Here is a 15,343-nt window from a genome sequence, read left to right as displayed (position 1 = left end):
ACGTTGAAAAAAAAATTAAAAAAAAAAAAAAGAATAGTATTTCAAACACTATAGTCACCAGAAGTATACAGTTACCAAAAATGTTCACACTTCACTTGGCATCTCCAGCACCTTCAGCTTTCTGTGTCTGGTCTGTTTTGGCAACTCCATTGTCTGCAGTGTTATTCCCATCCTTGCAGGCATCAACTTCCCTGTTTTTTCCTTTGGGTACCTTCTCTCCCTTCTTTGCATAGTCCTCTTTAGGCTTGGGCTTTGGAGGAGCAGTTTCAGCAGATAACCTTGCAGATCTTTTCTGTGATTCATCCTTCACCTTGGCTTTATCTCCTTTAGCCTCCCCTTCAGTGTTTCTCTTGGACGTGGTGACGCTGGAGGGGTGGGCTTTAGTGGGTCAAGGGGTCCTTCTCACTAGTTTTTCACACTCCTCCTAAGGATTCTTGTTGCCTTTTGATACCTAAATTAACTTTTAGAATACTTGAAGCGCTCTTTGAGGTCAGCACCTGAAGGTATTGGTAATCACACACACACACACACACACACACACACACACACACACACACACACTGGAAATACCACTCAACAATCAAAAATAATGAAATCTTGCCATTTGTGACTACGTGGATGGAACTAGAGTATATTATGCTAAGCAATATAAGTCAGGCAGAGAAAGACAAATACATAATTTCACTCATATGTGGAATTTGAGAAACAAATGGATGTAGGGAAAGGGAAGGAAAAATAAGATAAAGCCAGAGGGGGAGGCAAACCCTAAGAGACTTAAATACAGAGAAGAAACTGGGGTTTGCTGGAGGGGAGGTGGCTGGGGGATGGGCTAAATGGGTGATGGGCATTAAGGATGACACTTGTTGGGATGAGCCCTGGAGTTGTATGTAAGTGATGAATCTCTGGGTTCTACTCCTGAAACCAGTGCTATACTGGTTAACTAACTTGAAATACATTTAAAATAAAAAAAAATTTACATTGTACACACTTTAACTGGTCTGTACATATCATGGCAGGTGATTTTGTAATAAACTATAATTGGGCTTCCTACTAGTAAAAATAGTCTTTGCTTAGACTGTGGAGGTCTTTCTGAAGATTTTTTTTGAAAAGACACTTGGGAGAAAAAAAGAAAGTCTGGCTATGCTATTATGAAAGAAAATTAGAAAAATTATTTTGAGTGTGACCTTTAGAGCCGGTGGCTCTCCTGAGATAATAGTGGGCCTGTCATTCTTTTTGGACCAAAGTTGTTAGCTTTATGCAACTACTGTATACTGCAAGGTTTTCTAGAACGGGAGACTTTGCATAATGTATTATATGTCTCAGTTCACACCAAGGGGCTAGGAAAAGCTCAAGTGGCATAGTCTGATAGATGTTCCAGAGATGGACATTTTAATTATAATCAGATGCTAAATTATTTCCATGTGGGTTGTATTATTACCTTGAGAATTTCTCAATACATGCTTGAAGCATTTTCCCTAGGAAGTAAATGTTTCTAATTTTTACTGAATTTGGCATCTAAAAATGTTTGCCCCTAGTAGTTTTGTTAAAACAAAGACAGCATTGGATTACAGATAAGGAACTGTTTCTAGATTAAGAATGTTATATAATAACCTTGCCCAGTTAATTTTTTCTCTCAATATTTAAAACTCAGGTTAATCATATTAACAGAATCAAAAGACAAAATATAAATAGAATATAAATAATATTAACAATAACAACCATTTTAAGACATAAAATGAAGCAAAGCATGCAATTTGAAATGACAAATATGTTTAAGTTTCCTGTGTGAACCTATAGAAATTGATTAGTTTTTCTTAGTTGTAATTTCTTTCTTGCTAAAAATAGAATTAATAAAATCTATTTCCTTATAGAAAATAAGTGGAAAAAAGAAATGAATATATTTTTGTTTATTTCATACAATAGACAGCGCTTTAGTATGTATTTAAGAATTGGTACCTTAATTTTGTTAGTGAATGGAGCACATTACAGTTTACAAATAATACTTTCATAATGAGTAATATTTTCACTACCTTTTCTTTTTTTTTTTTTCAACGTTTATTTTTGGGACAGAGAGAGACAGAGCATGAACGGGGGAGGGGCAGAGAGAGAGGGAGACACAGAATCGGAAACAGGCTCCAGGCTCCGAGCCATCAGCACAGAGCCTGACGCAGGGCTCGAACCCACAGACCGCGAGATCGTGACCTGGCTGAAGTCGGACCTTAACCGACTGCGCCACCCAGGCACCCCTACCTTTTCTTTTTTATATGCAAGTGAAACTGAGAGTTTAGATGATTCTCTCCAGTTTTGCATGTAGCAACTTTCTAAGTGATGTCTTCATCTATTCCACAAATATTCTGATGTTTTACACTATCTTAAAGTCTTTACAACTGAAGACATTGAGGCACAGAGAGCTGAGATCATCTTCTAGGGATCGCACAGCTAAGGTATAATGAGACAGGACTCCTAATCTCAGCAAGATCTCAAGCTCTTTATGTTACAACACTCTGAACCCCCACACAGTCAAGGACACCATGCTGCACTTACAATCTAATCTCCATTCCCTCTTTCACTGTATTTTCCATCCTCTTATTATTAAAGCCACTTATTTTTCCCCAAACAGACCATCTACTTTCCACCATGTTTACCCACATCCTAAAATTTTATCCCCACTTTTCTTTACTGATTGCATTCCTGGTGTTCTCTCAAATTTTGTGGACATTGGCCTCTCTTTTGAATTCCTTCAATAAACTACCAGACAAAATCACATCACCTTTGTGTTTCCATTGCTCCTTATACAAGTGTTTCTTATAACCCATTATAAACCAATAATAAAATATCTAACCACTGTTTTAGAACATGTGTCTAAACTAAACATTTTACATGTTTACTCCTTTAAGATCACAAAAGTCTTATGGGTGGGCACCTGGGTGGCTCAGCCGGTTAAGCATCCAACTTGGGCTCAGGTCATGATCTCAGTGTCCATAAGTTCAAGCCCCATGTCCGGCTCTGTGCTGATGGCTCAGAGCCTGGAGCCTGCTTCAGCTTCAGATTCTGTGTCTCCCTCTCTCTTTGCTGCTCCCTGACTCACACTCTCCCTCTGTTAAAAATAAAGATTATTTTTTTTAGTCTTATGGTTTACTTATTATACTACTTTTACAGACACGCAGGTGAGGGAAATTTCCTATTTACCCAGCTCAGCCTTCATATACTTCCTGGTTTCATGTTATATCTTTCCCACCCATTCACCTTCAGTTTTTGGTGTATTCCATACTTACAGTTTCTCTCTTCTAGACGGCAGATAGTTAGGCTTTGCTTATTGATCCATTCTGGACATTTCTTAGTTGGGATTTTCATAAAAACATGTCCTTATTGGTGTGATGGTTATTGTTTATGGAACAAACTGCCATGTGAACACAGAAACTAGAGAAGCAGAGAAGGTGTTGCAGGGGAGAGGATACTTGATTTCACCCTTGAAGAGCAAATGAAGAAGGTCATATGTGCCCAATGGTGATAGCATCACTGACAGAGGAAATGGCATGTGCAAAGGTACAAAGTTCCAAAGTAGCAAAGGTATAGTATATAAGAGATATTTGGCACACGTACTTTTTTAATATACTTTTCTATAGGAGTACTGGCTGCCTTCTAGTGAAGGATTGAGTTTTGCTGCCACATTTTTACAGATGAACTCCTGGTACTTTGCATCTCCTGGCAGAACCATGACTAATTGGAACAGCTTTCAATGTGCTAATTAGGTTAGATTCCCTCAATCTCTCTTTTGAGGATTAGAACTAGGAAGCATGGGCATTCGTATTGGAAAATGGCAACACACCAAAAAATATATTTGATGAGGATAAGAAAGCAATAAATGTTTATGTAGTTATTTTGTCTTTACTTATAGAAAACAGTGTATTCCTTTCAACATAATTTCCAATTAGCAGCATGGCACTATTTATTTTTACCATATAGATCTATTAGGTGTACTTCAGAGATGTTTTCAAGATTCCTATGGTGCCTTTTTTGGCCACCCTAGGAGAGAATGTCGTGAAAATGATAGCTGATACAATCGTGGCAAAGATAGTATGAATGAATGAAAAAGAGAAATCAACTCAGTTCTGTCCATTTCCTTTGTGCTATTTCGGTGTCATATCACGAATATTTAATCATGCCTCACCGATGTAGGGAAATAGCGGGTGATATGAACAATAATGGGAATGGATACTAACATGATGATAGTTATGTTTTTATGTGTTCTATAAAGTCCAACATATCGTTATGGAATTCCATAAATAATGGCAAAACTGGCTTAATATATTCAGTAACTGATGTTCCACTTGAGATTGGGATTGACCGTGTTTTCATATTAGAGAAAAATAATACTAATCCAAAACAGTTTAAAGGGATGGAAAACACTACAAATCAAAATTGTGAAGAAATGATAGGACATTTTCTTTATATTAAAAAAAAGAGAGTAGAAAGTGCTGAATTATGGCGGAGACTTGAATGGACCATAATGAATCTCGGTGGCTGAAAGCTGATTCAAAATAAATGGAGATAATTAACAGATTGGAGATCTGCAAGCAACAGGTAATTGGATTATCAATGGATAATTTGTTTCCATGGACGTTTTTACTATCTGCACATCTGCAATATTTCATTCTTGTCATTTTGTTCTCTGAAAGAATGTCCTCAAAACTTAGTTAATCCCCTGTATGATCTCTGTAATTAAGTTATTTTGAAGAGATGGCTACTGCTTTTTTATCCTCAAACAACATCCAAATCCCTCATTTTAATTACAAATGACACTTTATTTCCTCTGTTTTGTACTGACCCTTTGAAAAGAGTGAGGCTTTTTTCATTCTCTAGGGAGCACAAACCCAAGTTTAATAACCTTGATCTTTTAAAATATTGATTCATTAATCTGGGTGTTTTTGCTAGTCACAACAATTGAACATTTCAAGTTTCAAATATCTTTTCATCAAATTTCTAACTCTGCCATAAATTTGAAAGTTTCAAATGTACAGTGAGCCTCTACATTATCTGCTTTTCTTTCTATTGTCATGTCAAGCCTATGATGGTCAATTTTCTCTTTTTCTAAGGAATATGGAAGACCACTTCCCTTTGTTGGTGGGAAGAAAAGGCAGTGGGTGTCAACATTGTTGCAAAGATTTTGTTCAATATATCTAAAGCATGTAGCAAATTTCAAACACAAGAAAAGCAGATGATAAAACTAAGACTACTAACCAAACCCATGAGGCCCAAAGTCACAGAAATGGTAAGCCAAGAATTTTGTGAAAGGGCCATTATGTGTGACAGAGAGAAACACCGTTAATGGACCCAGGTATTGTATGAAAAGCACACTCTGAAGCCAGACACACTGGCTTCCTATCCCATTCTTACCTCTTGTTAGCTATATAATGTTGCATAAATTACTAAACATCTTGATCCATTAACCTATGAGTAGAACATAATATTAATCCTCAAATGCCAAATCTATAGAAATGATTAAAAGAATAATAAGGATCTTAGAGCAGTGTCTTCTGACACATGGTTATCCCTATGTTAGCATTTATTATTGTTATTGCGGTTAAGAGAATAACCTTGGATGTGTGAACTCATAGTTAAATTAAGTTGTGACAACCATCTAGAATTCAATCAGATGTTACTATGATATTAAATGTTAAATTCCTACAAGGCTGGTAAAATATCAAAAGAATGAAACCTTTTATCAATTTCTATGGTCTTCAAAACTAAACAAAGACATTTAAATATCATATAATTGAAATCTCTTTAAATATCACATAATTGACTAAAAATTGTGATTTGCAAATGAAAATCATGCTAAGTTTTTAAAGACAATATTAGAACATTTTGTAATGTTGACACAATATTTGTTAATTTATTTGTTAATTTATTTTTTCAGATTCATGACATTCACTTATATTTTCAGAAGGCCTGATAGAACACTGAGATATGTAAAAAGATGTTGAGTATATTATGTTTATAAAATACAACTAGAGATATTTGAAATATATAAGAAAATTTAATTAGTTAAGCAGTAAAATTTCCCATAAAAATAATCGTCAAAATTTTCTGTTTTTACAAAAATATGAGTTAGTAAACTGAAGTAACAGATTTTTAAATTTATATAAAATTCTGAAATTTAAAACTAAAACTCTGGGTAGTTTTTTTTTCTTGGGGGAAAAGTCTTCAAGGGAATATGTGTGTATATGGATGCATATCATATTTAACAATCTTATCTTCAAACTGGTTTGATAATTTATTATCAACATCTTTCTACTCCTAGATTGTGAAATTTTTCTGAGTATTTGGAACTAATTTGAAAATCATTTGGGGTTCCAGATATTGTATCTGGGCATCATAAATTGAATAACAAAAGGCTTAATTTGTTGAGATTTGGGGGGAAAGGGTAACATACATATTTGCACTGTCCTCTGGAAGATAAGTATTACAGATGAAGGTCAAAACAACCAGTGATAACTGGAGCCTTCTTGTTTGAGCCAGATCACATGAATATAGAAGTCAATGAGTATAAAGTTGTATAGTAGTTTTGGAAAATACAATGGTTACAAGAGAATGAGATATTTAGGTCCTTTAAACTTTCTACACTTCTCTGTGTTTTTCAAGACAAGGCTTTTCTTTAAAAAAGAACTTTTGGGGGCGCCTGGGTGGCACAGTCGGTTAAGCGTCCGACTTCAACCAGGTCACGATCTCGCGGTCCGTGAGTTCGAGCCCCGCGTCAGGCTCTGGGCTGATGGCTCAGAGCCTGGAGCCTGTTTCCGATTCTGTGTCTCCCTCTCTCTCTGCCCCTCCCCCGTTCATGCTCTGTCTCTCTCTGTCCCAAAAATAAATAAAAAAAGTTGAAAAAAAAATAAAAAAAAAAAGAACTTTTGTGTTTGCACATTTTATATGATCCTGTCATTGTTTTCTCTTTGTTCTTCTCTACTTTTTTAATAAAGTGCTTTTGTGATTGGGATTGTAATAGTTTCTGGTCTCAGTTGGTGCCTTGGTGGAACCAAGGGTAGGATTTCTGTACACGTTTAGAAAAGCATTTTGGAGGGGTCATTGATCCCCAGGGGAGGAGACTAGCAGAGAAGGGAAGAGTCAAGAGCTAAAATTTACTGAGAATATAGTAAGATGCCTTACTGTCATCATTTGTGATCCCTTAATAACAATTATGTTGGCATAATTACCCATGTCTTAAAGGTTGAAAATGAAACAACAAAAAATCTGAGATTGTGACTAAGGTCACACAGTTGGTAATTGGTAGGATGGGTATCAAACTCAGGTATGATGCCAAAGTCTTTAATTTTTCTAAAAATAGTAAAGGAAGTGAGACCTAGTGATAATGTCAGATTTGTTTCCCACCAAAAGATTTTCATTTCAGACTTTTCTGCTTCTCCATTTTAATTTTTAAGAGGATATCTTTATTTGACCTTTATAATTAAATTTATCATGAGGTATCTATTTGCTTATCCCAGAGAGGTATATTATTATGTTCTATGTCTGCTAGGTTGAATTCTCACTAGTTTACAGAAGTCATTTTTTATTCTTAATTTATTTTTGTCTGTTATTTTCCATTTTGTTTTTGCCATGTGGTATTAAATAGTACAAGACCCTTTCTTAATGATTTTTGAAAATATATGGAATCAATGCCCATGGCCAAATTTATTTGCTTTCACAGGAAGAGTAATGTTAATGTCAAGTGTCTGTGTTTTTCCCCTTAGGATCTGTTTTAATGACTCTATGCGTAGGTAATCCATGACTTTTGAATGTGTACCAAAGTGAATTGCTTTGCTTCACACCATTGTAACAATCCATTCAGCCAGAAGAGGCCAACAGAACACAAATTAATGATGTTTGCATTGATTCTGTGTGAGTCTAAATTACTGTAATGGAAATGTCTACACTGTCTTGAATATTTTTTCCACTGGCATTTAAGAAGTAGTATAACTGTTTTCTCAATGTATCACCAACTGATTTGGGGAGGAGAGGAAATTATAGCTACCTGTTCCCATTGCTTACTTGATTCCAGACATTTTGCTAAATATATTACAAACATTTTCTCAATAGGATATGGGTTTTAATTAGTTGTAGGCTATTTATTTGTGTTTTTTCAAGCAAAAGTTTTATCCTAAGGCTAGTCTTGGAATGTGAAATAGAAGTTTCTGATGATAGTTCTCTTTAAAAAAGCCATTGTATTCCCACTGCTACTTCTGTAGGATTCCTGAGAATGCGAGAAGATCAAGATAGGAAAAGGGGCAGGGGGAACCTTGGGTAGCATGTGGCCTTTCAGGTAATTTGGTGATTGCAAAATTGTCAAGAGAGTTGCCATTTCTTGGTAGTGACTCTTTGGAAAGACTTTATCTCCTGTGGGTATAGCAACAGTTCTGAAGGTTATGTTAAAAATCTTGAGGGCAACTACTGATTAGTCTCAAAGTTGACCAGGGACCACTTCATGACCACCTGATAATTTCTATCAGTTTTTCTCCCCTAAATTTTAGCCCCAACTATGGTTATGCTGAGGGACACTGACAGTCATTCCAGATGGTGGCTTCACCACATTCTGCATGGAGACACTCTGCCCATCATTTCTGCATTCTGAATCTCCCTCTACATTTAGCCTTTTATTTTAAAACAAATTCATTTAGTGACCACTGTGTAAACACACTGACATCTTCATAGACAATTCTCATCTTACTACAGATCATCTCTCCGTGTGTTATCTTAGGTACAAAAATGAAGATTAAAACATTTTCTAATGCTGTGCCATAGAGATAAGTAAGGTGTTTTGTTGGGCCCATGTGTGTGAGCAGTTTCTATTTTTAAAAAATATGCAAATTAGAAAAGTCTTCAGAAGTGACCTTAGAAATTTTAATTGAGGCAGGGCTCAGTAAATAGAAATTTACTATTAGTGTCCCTCTTTTACAGATGAAAAAAAAAATTGGCTTGGTGAGTGAAGGGAACTTCCTGAGATAATATGGTTACTAACTACTAACTAGACCTCAGTTTCATCAAATATCTGGACTCTTAATAACTAATTAAAATATTTAAGCTTTCAGTGAGAGAGATGATGCAAATTATTTGATTCTAAAATATTAGTTTCTCTGTTCTTTAAATTTTATGAAGGCTGATGTCTCAAGGCTCTAAAGATTGCTTCACCTGCAAATGACTTAAACACAATTTCTAAATTTTTTTATGTTTATTAATTTCGAGAAAGAGAGAGAGAGACAGAGTGTGAGCAGGCGAGGGGCAGAGAGAGAGGGAGACACAGAATCTGAAGCAGGCTCCAGGCTCTGAGCTGTCAGCACAGAGCCCAACATGGGGCTCAAACCCATGAACTGTGAGATCATGACCTGAGCCAAAGTTGGACCCTTAACCGACTGAGCCACCCAGGCGCCCTGTCTAATGAGAGTTGTTATTGAAGCAGTGGATATCAAGTACTGTTCTGGAATTAAGAGACAGAGTTTCTTCTTCTAGGGACATACAATTTTGCAGCACCCAGATGACTTTTCTCTGAGCTAATTCAAGTCTTTGTTCGCACATAGGTAATATTTATTCTTTGATAAAATTTAAAATAGCAGTTGAATAATGATCTAAATCTTTCCAAAGCATGTCCACATGTTTTGGTGCCTTGTACCCAGCCATTGTTTGCAAACTGGTAGAGCATAAGTTAAAAATACGTTATGAATGTATTTATATCTGTCTTTGTATATCTAGTTAACCAGTTTGTCTGAAAATGAGTCATTTCAATTTATAAGTGTCTGATTGGTCCAACAAAAGGAACATTTAGTCATGGGAATCAGTTGAGCTCTTTGTACATGTAGAAAAAGGTAAATAATTTATAATCCTGGTCTTGACTTATTAAATTGATGGAGACACGATGATGCATGTCAGGTGCCTGGCTACCCTCCTCTTCATGACAGGCCTCATTTTCTACAAAACTACCATTCACAGAGACTGCATTTATGTTTTTCCCTCCCTCTTTTACAACGTGTTCTTTTTCCTGCTCAGTTTCCTTGAGTTAGGCCTTCCACAATTATCTGCCATAGTACTTAATAATTTTTTATGGCACCAATGGCTTACCTGAGTTCCTGCATGGGAGTAAGCCATGACTTAAAGTTTGAAGAATGTCCTTGGACTCCTAAGTAGTAACTCAGTATTTGATAGACACACAAATCCCATAAAAGAAAAGTAAACCAATTTTTTTGTAATTTTATCTACTGCCAAAGATATTATTTGTTCAGGAAAAAAAAGGAATGAAAATACTGCTACAGGTGTTGGGAATAGTTATTAAATAAATAAATACTAAAAAGAAAATTTTCTTTTGTCTGTCAAAACCCTCTAGTGTTGCCAAGTCATTTCGTATCTGATGTTCAAGAGAGACAGGGCCACTCTCTTCAAAGGCTCATGAGAAAAAAAAAATCAACTTGGCAACTTCTAAAGAACAGAGGAAGAAGATAATGATGAGAAAATATTTGTGTTATTCCTCAAAGCAGAGAGAAATTTGAAAGCATTAATAAAAAGTCTTCCTGGGAAACTGAACTTTATTAATACTAACAAGGTGACAGAATGATATAGTGTTCTTATTCTATTTCATTTTAAAATATAGAAAGGATAATATTTTAATTGTTAAGGTGATCCAGTTTATATTTTTATAGTCCTGGTTGTGTGTTTTCTTTAAAATCTAGCTTATTACACAGATATAATTGAGTCACTTCTCTCTGCTACACAGGTGCAGAGATCATTAGAATATGTATAGCTTGACTGACTCCTATGGGTAGTTTGCTGATGTATTTGTTTACAGAGAAGAGTGTCTTTGATCTCAATAATATATTTTTAGACATTCAGCCTACAGGAGGATATACATTATCACCTCTCTTACACACACTCAGAGAAAATCATTTGTTTCTTTGCATAATCTTGACACCAACCAACAGTGTTTATATCACATTTGTTAAAGAATAATTTTCGGGAAAAGTAAAATCATGAATCTCATACAGAGACAAAATGAACATGTGATAAAGACTGAATTTAACTCATTATTAATGAGGGAACGTGTAAGATATTACAACGAGTTTAAAAGACAATGCCAAGAACAGACACATTTATAAATCAAGAATATTAAAATGAATGTGCAAATGAGGAAGGCAAACTAACTTCTAACACAGTGGCAGGGAGAAGTCAATTGAACCTTTACCAGACAAAATTTATTTCCACGTGTATACACAATCATTTTTGCATTGCCGTGAATTATTTATAATTTTGAGACTTATCTATAACTTGTAAGTAGCTCAAAGGCAGTGAAAGATTATAATCAGATAACCAATTAAATGGGTGTAGTAAAAAATATATATAATTGTCCACTGGAGATATCCAGTAATTTTTCATACTGAGTACAAATTGTTTTACACACTGAAAAGTTCTGGCTGACATGTTGGCTACCTCTCTGATTATTTTCTGTGTATTTGTACATCTTTTTCCTTCTACCTAGATACTGGGATTCTCTGGGTCAAGAACTGTGCTTTGCTGTTTTAGGTTGTTTGCTTTCTACTCCTGATACAGAGTGGGTGAAAACTAGCTACTTCTTACATAGCTGGTGGAATGAAATTATAACATTGGGTGTTGTTAGTCAACCACAATGAAACGTTTGATCTTCATGGTGGGTTGTTTGATAACACGCTGTAAAAAATGTTTTTGGAAGCTTAGGGGAGAATGCTGTTTATTTTGTTGGATATAACTGGTTAATAGCAACACTTTCAGCCTTGCTTCACATCCTTAATTTATGCTCTTATATAATTTTATTGTCAAGAGCTCTTTTGACCCCAGCTTGGTGTAAGCATCCCCCTCCAAAAAAAATGGGTATGACTTTAAACCAGACAAATCTATACTCAAATCTGTCTCTACCACTTTTAATCCTTAGCAACTATGTGACCACAGAGAGAGATGATTACCTTTACTGAGGCTTAGTTTTTTTTTTTTTCATTTTTTAAATTGAGCTAATAATACTGTAACCAAAGAATGTTATGACGATTATATAACATATATAAAAAGCTTAGCCTATGGAGGAATGTGTAAATACTATTTTCCTGCTTTTCTTTTTTTCCTAATTTAATTTAAATAAGGAAAAAAATCAAAATGAAGACTCTTACTCTGCTGAACACCATTTCAGACTAGAAATTAGCCTGAGCACTCATAAAATAGATTTTTTAAAAAGATGCTTGAATCATTTAGTTTATAACACTGCTTTTAACTTGAAGATTGAAAATGTACTTTAAGGTTGGGGCAACTTTTAAAAACCAATACCTTGCTCGGTAATAATTAGAAAAAGCCTAGTTTATTAAAGAGCTTTCTCCCTTTTCACCTAGTAGAGGTAGAAATGTCAGAATATTTCTGGAATGCAAATATTACCTCTTGCATTCCATTTATTTTACACTCTCCCCATTCTCTCTCTTTCTTTCTCTCTCTCTCTCATAACTAGGGGAGTCATCCCATTTCGAAAACAGATTAGCCATTGTATTTAGACTCCAGAACAGAAAATACCAGCATTCAGACAGAACATTCAATATGTATGCAGAGTTGGTCTAACTCTGCCATATCTCTTTCATATATAAAAATAAAAAAATCAGTCTCTTGAAAGGTCTAATTACTTGGATAGGAGTAGTATATGATATTATCTTTGCCAATCCCAAATGGCCACATATATATATTCCCTTTTATATGCTATTTCCTCATTTACAGATTACATTGGGCCTTTCAGCTACCACAGCAAAAAATCAGCCTGGGAGCTGCATACTTTGATGTGATTTTCAACAATACTTATTCTCTTAGAAACAAATTTTGCCCTCTTTGTTTGCTGGTATTTTTATGGCAGCTGCACAATTACTTTTTCTCTAAAAAAAAAATGCATCTGCTGAGGAGTGAAAGCATTTGGAGCAACTTTAATGAGTGCACCATTTATTTGTCAATGATTTGTCAGAACGGTTTTGTTACCTTATTGTCTCCTGGAGGTTGCCGACTATTAAAAACAAACACAAGATAAACATAAATAAACAGATATAACATGTCTCTAGAAAGCATCTGAATAATGAGAAATTAAATCCTGAAATCCTCTTCAATGTCCTTGGAGATTCCTGGGCTTCTGTGGAGATTGTAAGGCACATATGAGATCATAGTACACACTTCTTCAGTAGAGGAGTTTTCAGAGACTAAAAAAATCCCCTCTGAAGCCCCATCACAGGAAAATTTTAAAAATCTGCAAATTTTACTGCAGTGAATTCTAATCATTCAGGGTTTGGAAACCAGAATTCAGTAGCTTGTACTTGAGTATTTTGGCATTTGGAAGCATATCTTGATGGAGCTGAAATAAAAAGGTGGGGGCCACATACTGAAGAGAGCTGAGAATGCTCACATGACCAGCATTCGAGATAATTTTAATTTATGGGCTGATAAGATGTGAACCAAATCCTACTTCCTTCTCATTAGTGATAATTAACAACTAATGGAGCAGGAGAGAAGTCAATCTTAAAAGATTCCTTTCTTTTGTAAGAGATCTGATTATAGGTTATGTTTTCCCTTTAGATATTTTACTCACAGGAAGGTGGTGTTTAGTACAGGGAAAGCAAGCGCGTACATTTCCGAATTAGTTACATTAGTTACATTCACACACCCGTGAAACTTCAAAAATATTAAGACTCGTTTCAGGGAAAGGGTAATTCAGAATGGAGATGACTCTGCATTATCCACTTTTTTAAATGATTTATATGCATTCAAGATATATAGTATTAAGAACAAAAAGTCATGGCGAGAAATGAATGTGGATTTGAACTGAAAACCCAGCTGTAGAATCCCGGTTCTCCCAAACCAAACTCTTCATCCCGCCCCCTCAGACTGAGTCGTTCAGACCATATATTTTGAAGCTTGTCTTATTACCTTCCTCATTATTTACTGTCTACCAACTACTTAGGCTATTGATTCTACCTCCTAAATATTGTTAGAATTTGTTTGTTGTCCTTTTGATTCCTGCTCATTGCCCTTGTCTAAACTATGAGCCTCTCTCTAGTGTGCCCCTGCATAAACAGATTGCGACTGGTCTTTCTGCCTTAAGGCTTTGCATTCTTTTAATTATTTCTTAATCATGTAATACGCCAAAGTGATCTTCAAATTCTGATTACGTCAATCTAACTCATTGTACCTCTCTACCTCTCAATACACACACACACACACACACACACACACACACACACACACACACAAGATTTGTCTTAGGAGAAATTCTCAAATATGTAGCATGGTTTATTGTCTCCTGAATAATTTTGTCCTCTGTCCCTCAGCTTCTGTATCTAAACTCTTATATCCACCCTTTAACCACCTCGCCTTGAAGACTAGAATTTTTGTGCCAGCATTCCCAGAGAAAATCCAGAGACTCGCTTCAATGGGAAGAATAGTTTAGTTCAATGTGGATTGCTTTGCTGAAACTATGTGGTTTTCTAAACCAAAATTGTGGACATGCTGTTTGCCAAGAAGACAGCCCACCAGTATCCACTTGAATAGTATTTCTGGAATTTTAGTGTGCACAGGTATTACCGAGGATGCTATAGAAATGTGGATTCTGATATGTAGCAGGCCTGGAGAGTCTGCATGTCTAACAAATTTCCTGCTAATGTTGATGCTGCTGGTCTACAAATCTCTGAATAAGTAACACATTAGGGTGTTTTACTCACATGTACGTCAGATAAAGTAGTGTCATTAGAATCTGAGTTTGGGAGTCAGAGAGGCGAGGATTCAAATCCTGAATCCAGTTGTTACTTGTTAGCCGACTTTGGGAGGTTACTTAAAATCTCAAAGCCTCACTTTTCACAGCACCTACCTCAAGAAGATATTATGAGTATTTAGTGAGGCTATATATTTATAGTGCTTCATATAGACTTGCAAGCCATTAATAAATATAACCTACATATAGTAAGTGTTCAGTATTGTTATATTAATATTGATTTATGAGCTAAAACACAGCACATGGTTAAGATCGCTACTCTCAAAGAAGTTACTGTATTCAGTGGAGTATTACTCGGCAATCAAAAAGAATGAAATCTTGCTGTTTGCAACTACGTGGATGAAACTAGAGGGTATTATGCTAAGCAAAATTAGAGAAAGACAAATATCATATGACTTCACTCATATGAGGACTTTAAGATACAAAACAGATGAACATAAGGGAAGGGGAAAAATAATATAAAAACAGGGAGGGAGACAAAACATAAAAGACTCTTGAGTATGGAGAACAAACAGAGGGTTGCTGGAGGGGTTCTGGGAGAGGGGATGGGCT

General features: G+C 35.6%; 1 protein-coding gene across 1 annotated transcript; it reads right to left on the bottom strand.

Annotated features, from left to right (window-relative positions):
• Window positions 1-91: 91 nt before the first annotated feature.
• On the bottom strand, window positions 92-13,653 carry LOC125146537 (non-histone chromosomal protein HMG-17-like). Its single transcript, XM_047823250.1, has 2 exons — window positions 13,613-13,653; window positions 92-365 (listed from the first exon to the last, which is right to left on the bottom strand). Exons 1-2 carry the CDS (start codon window positions 13,651-13,653, stop codon window positions 92-94), a joined length of 315 nt encoding a protein of 104 aa, XP_047679206.1.
• Window positions 13,654-15,343: the final 1,690 nt, after the last annotated feature.

Source organism: Prionailurus viverrinus, chromosome D1 (genome assembly GCF_022837055.1).
Source record: "Prionailurus viverrinus isolate Anna chromosome D1, UM_Priviv_1.0, whole genome shotgun sequence".
NCBI classification, from domain to species: domain Eukaryota; kingdom Metazoa; phylum Chordata; class Mammalia; order Carnivora; family Felidae; genus Prionailurus; species Prionailurus viverrinus.
The sequence above is the reverse complement of the archived record's forward strand: the minus strand, read 5'-3'. Positions and strand labels throughout refer to the sequence as shown.

Bases quoted from the DNA above. Each gene is read 5' to 3' on its own strand.
- LOC125146537 (XM_047823250.1), bottom strand. From the start codon at position 13,653: ATGTACGCGCTTGCTTTCCCTGTACTAAACACCACCTTCCT. The intron at 366-13,612 runs GTGAGTAAAATA...CCACCCCTCCAG, and splicing joins GTACTAAACACCACCTTCCT to CGTCACCACGTCCAAGAGAA.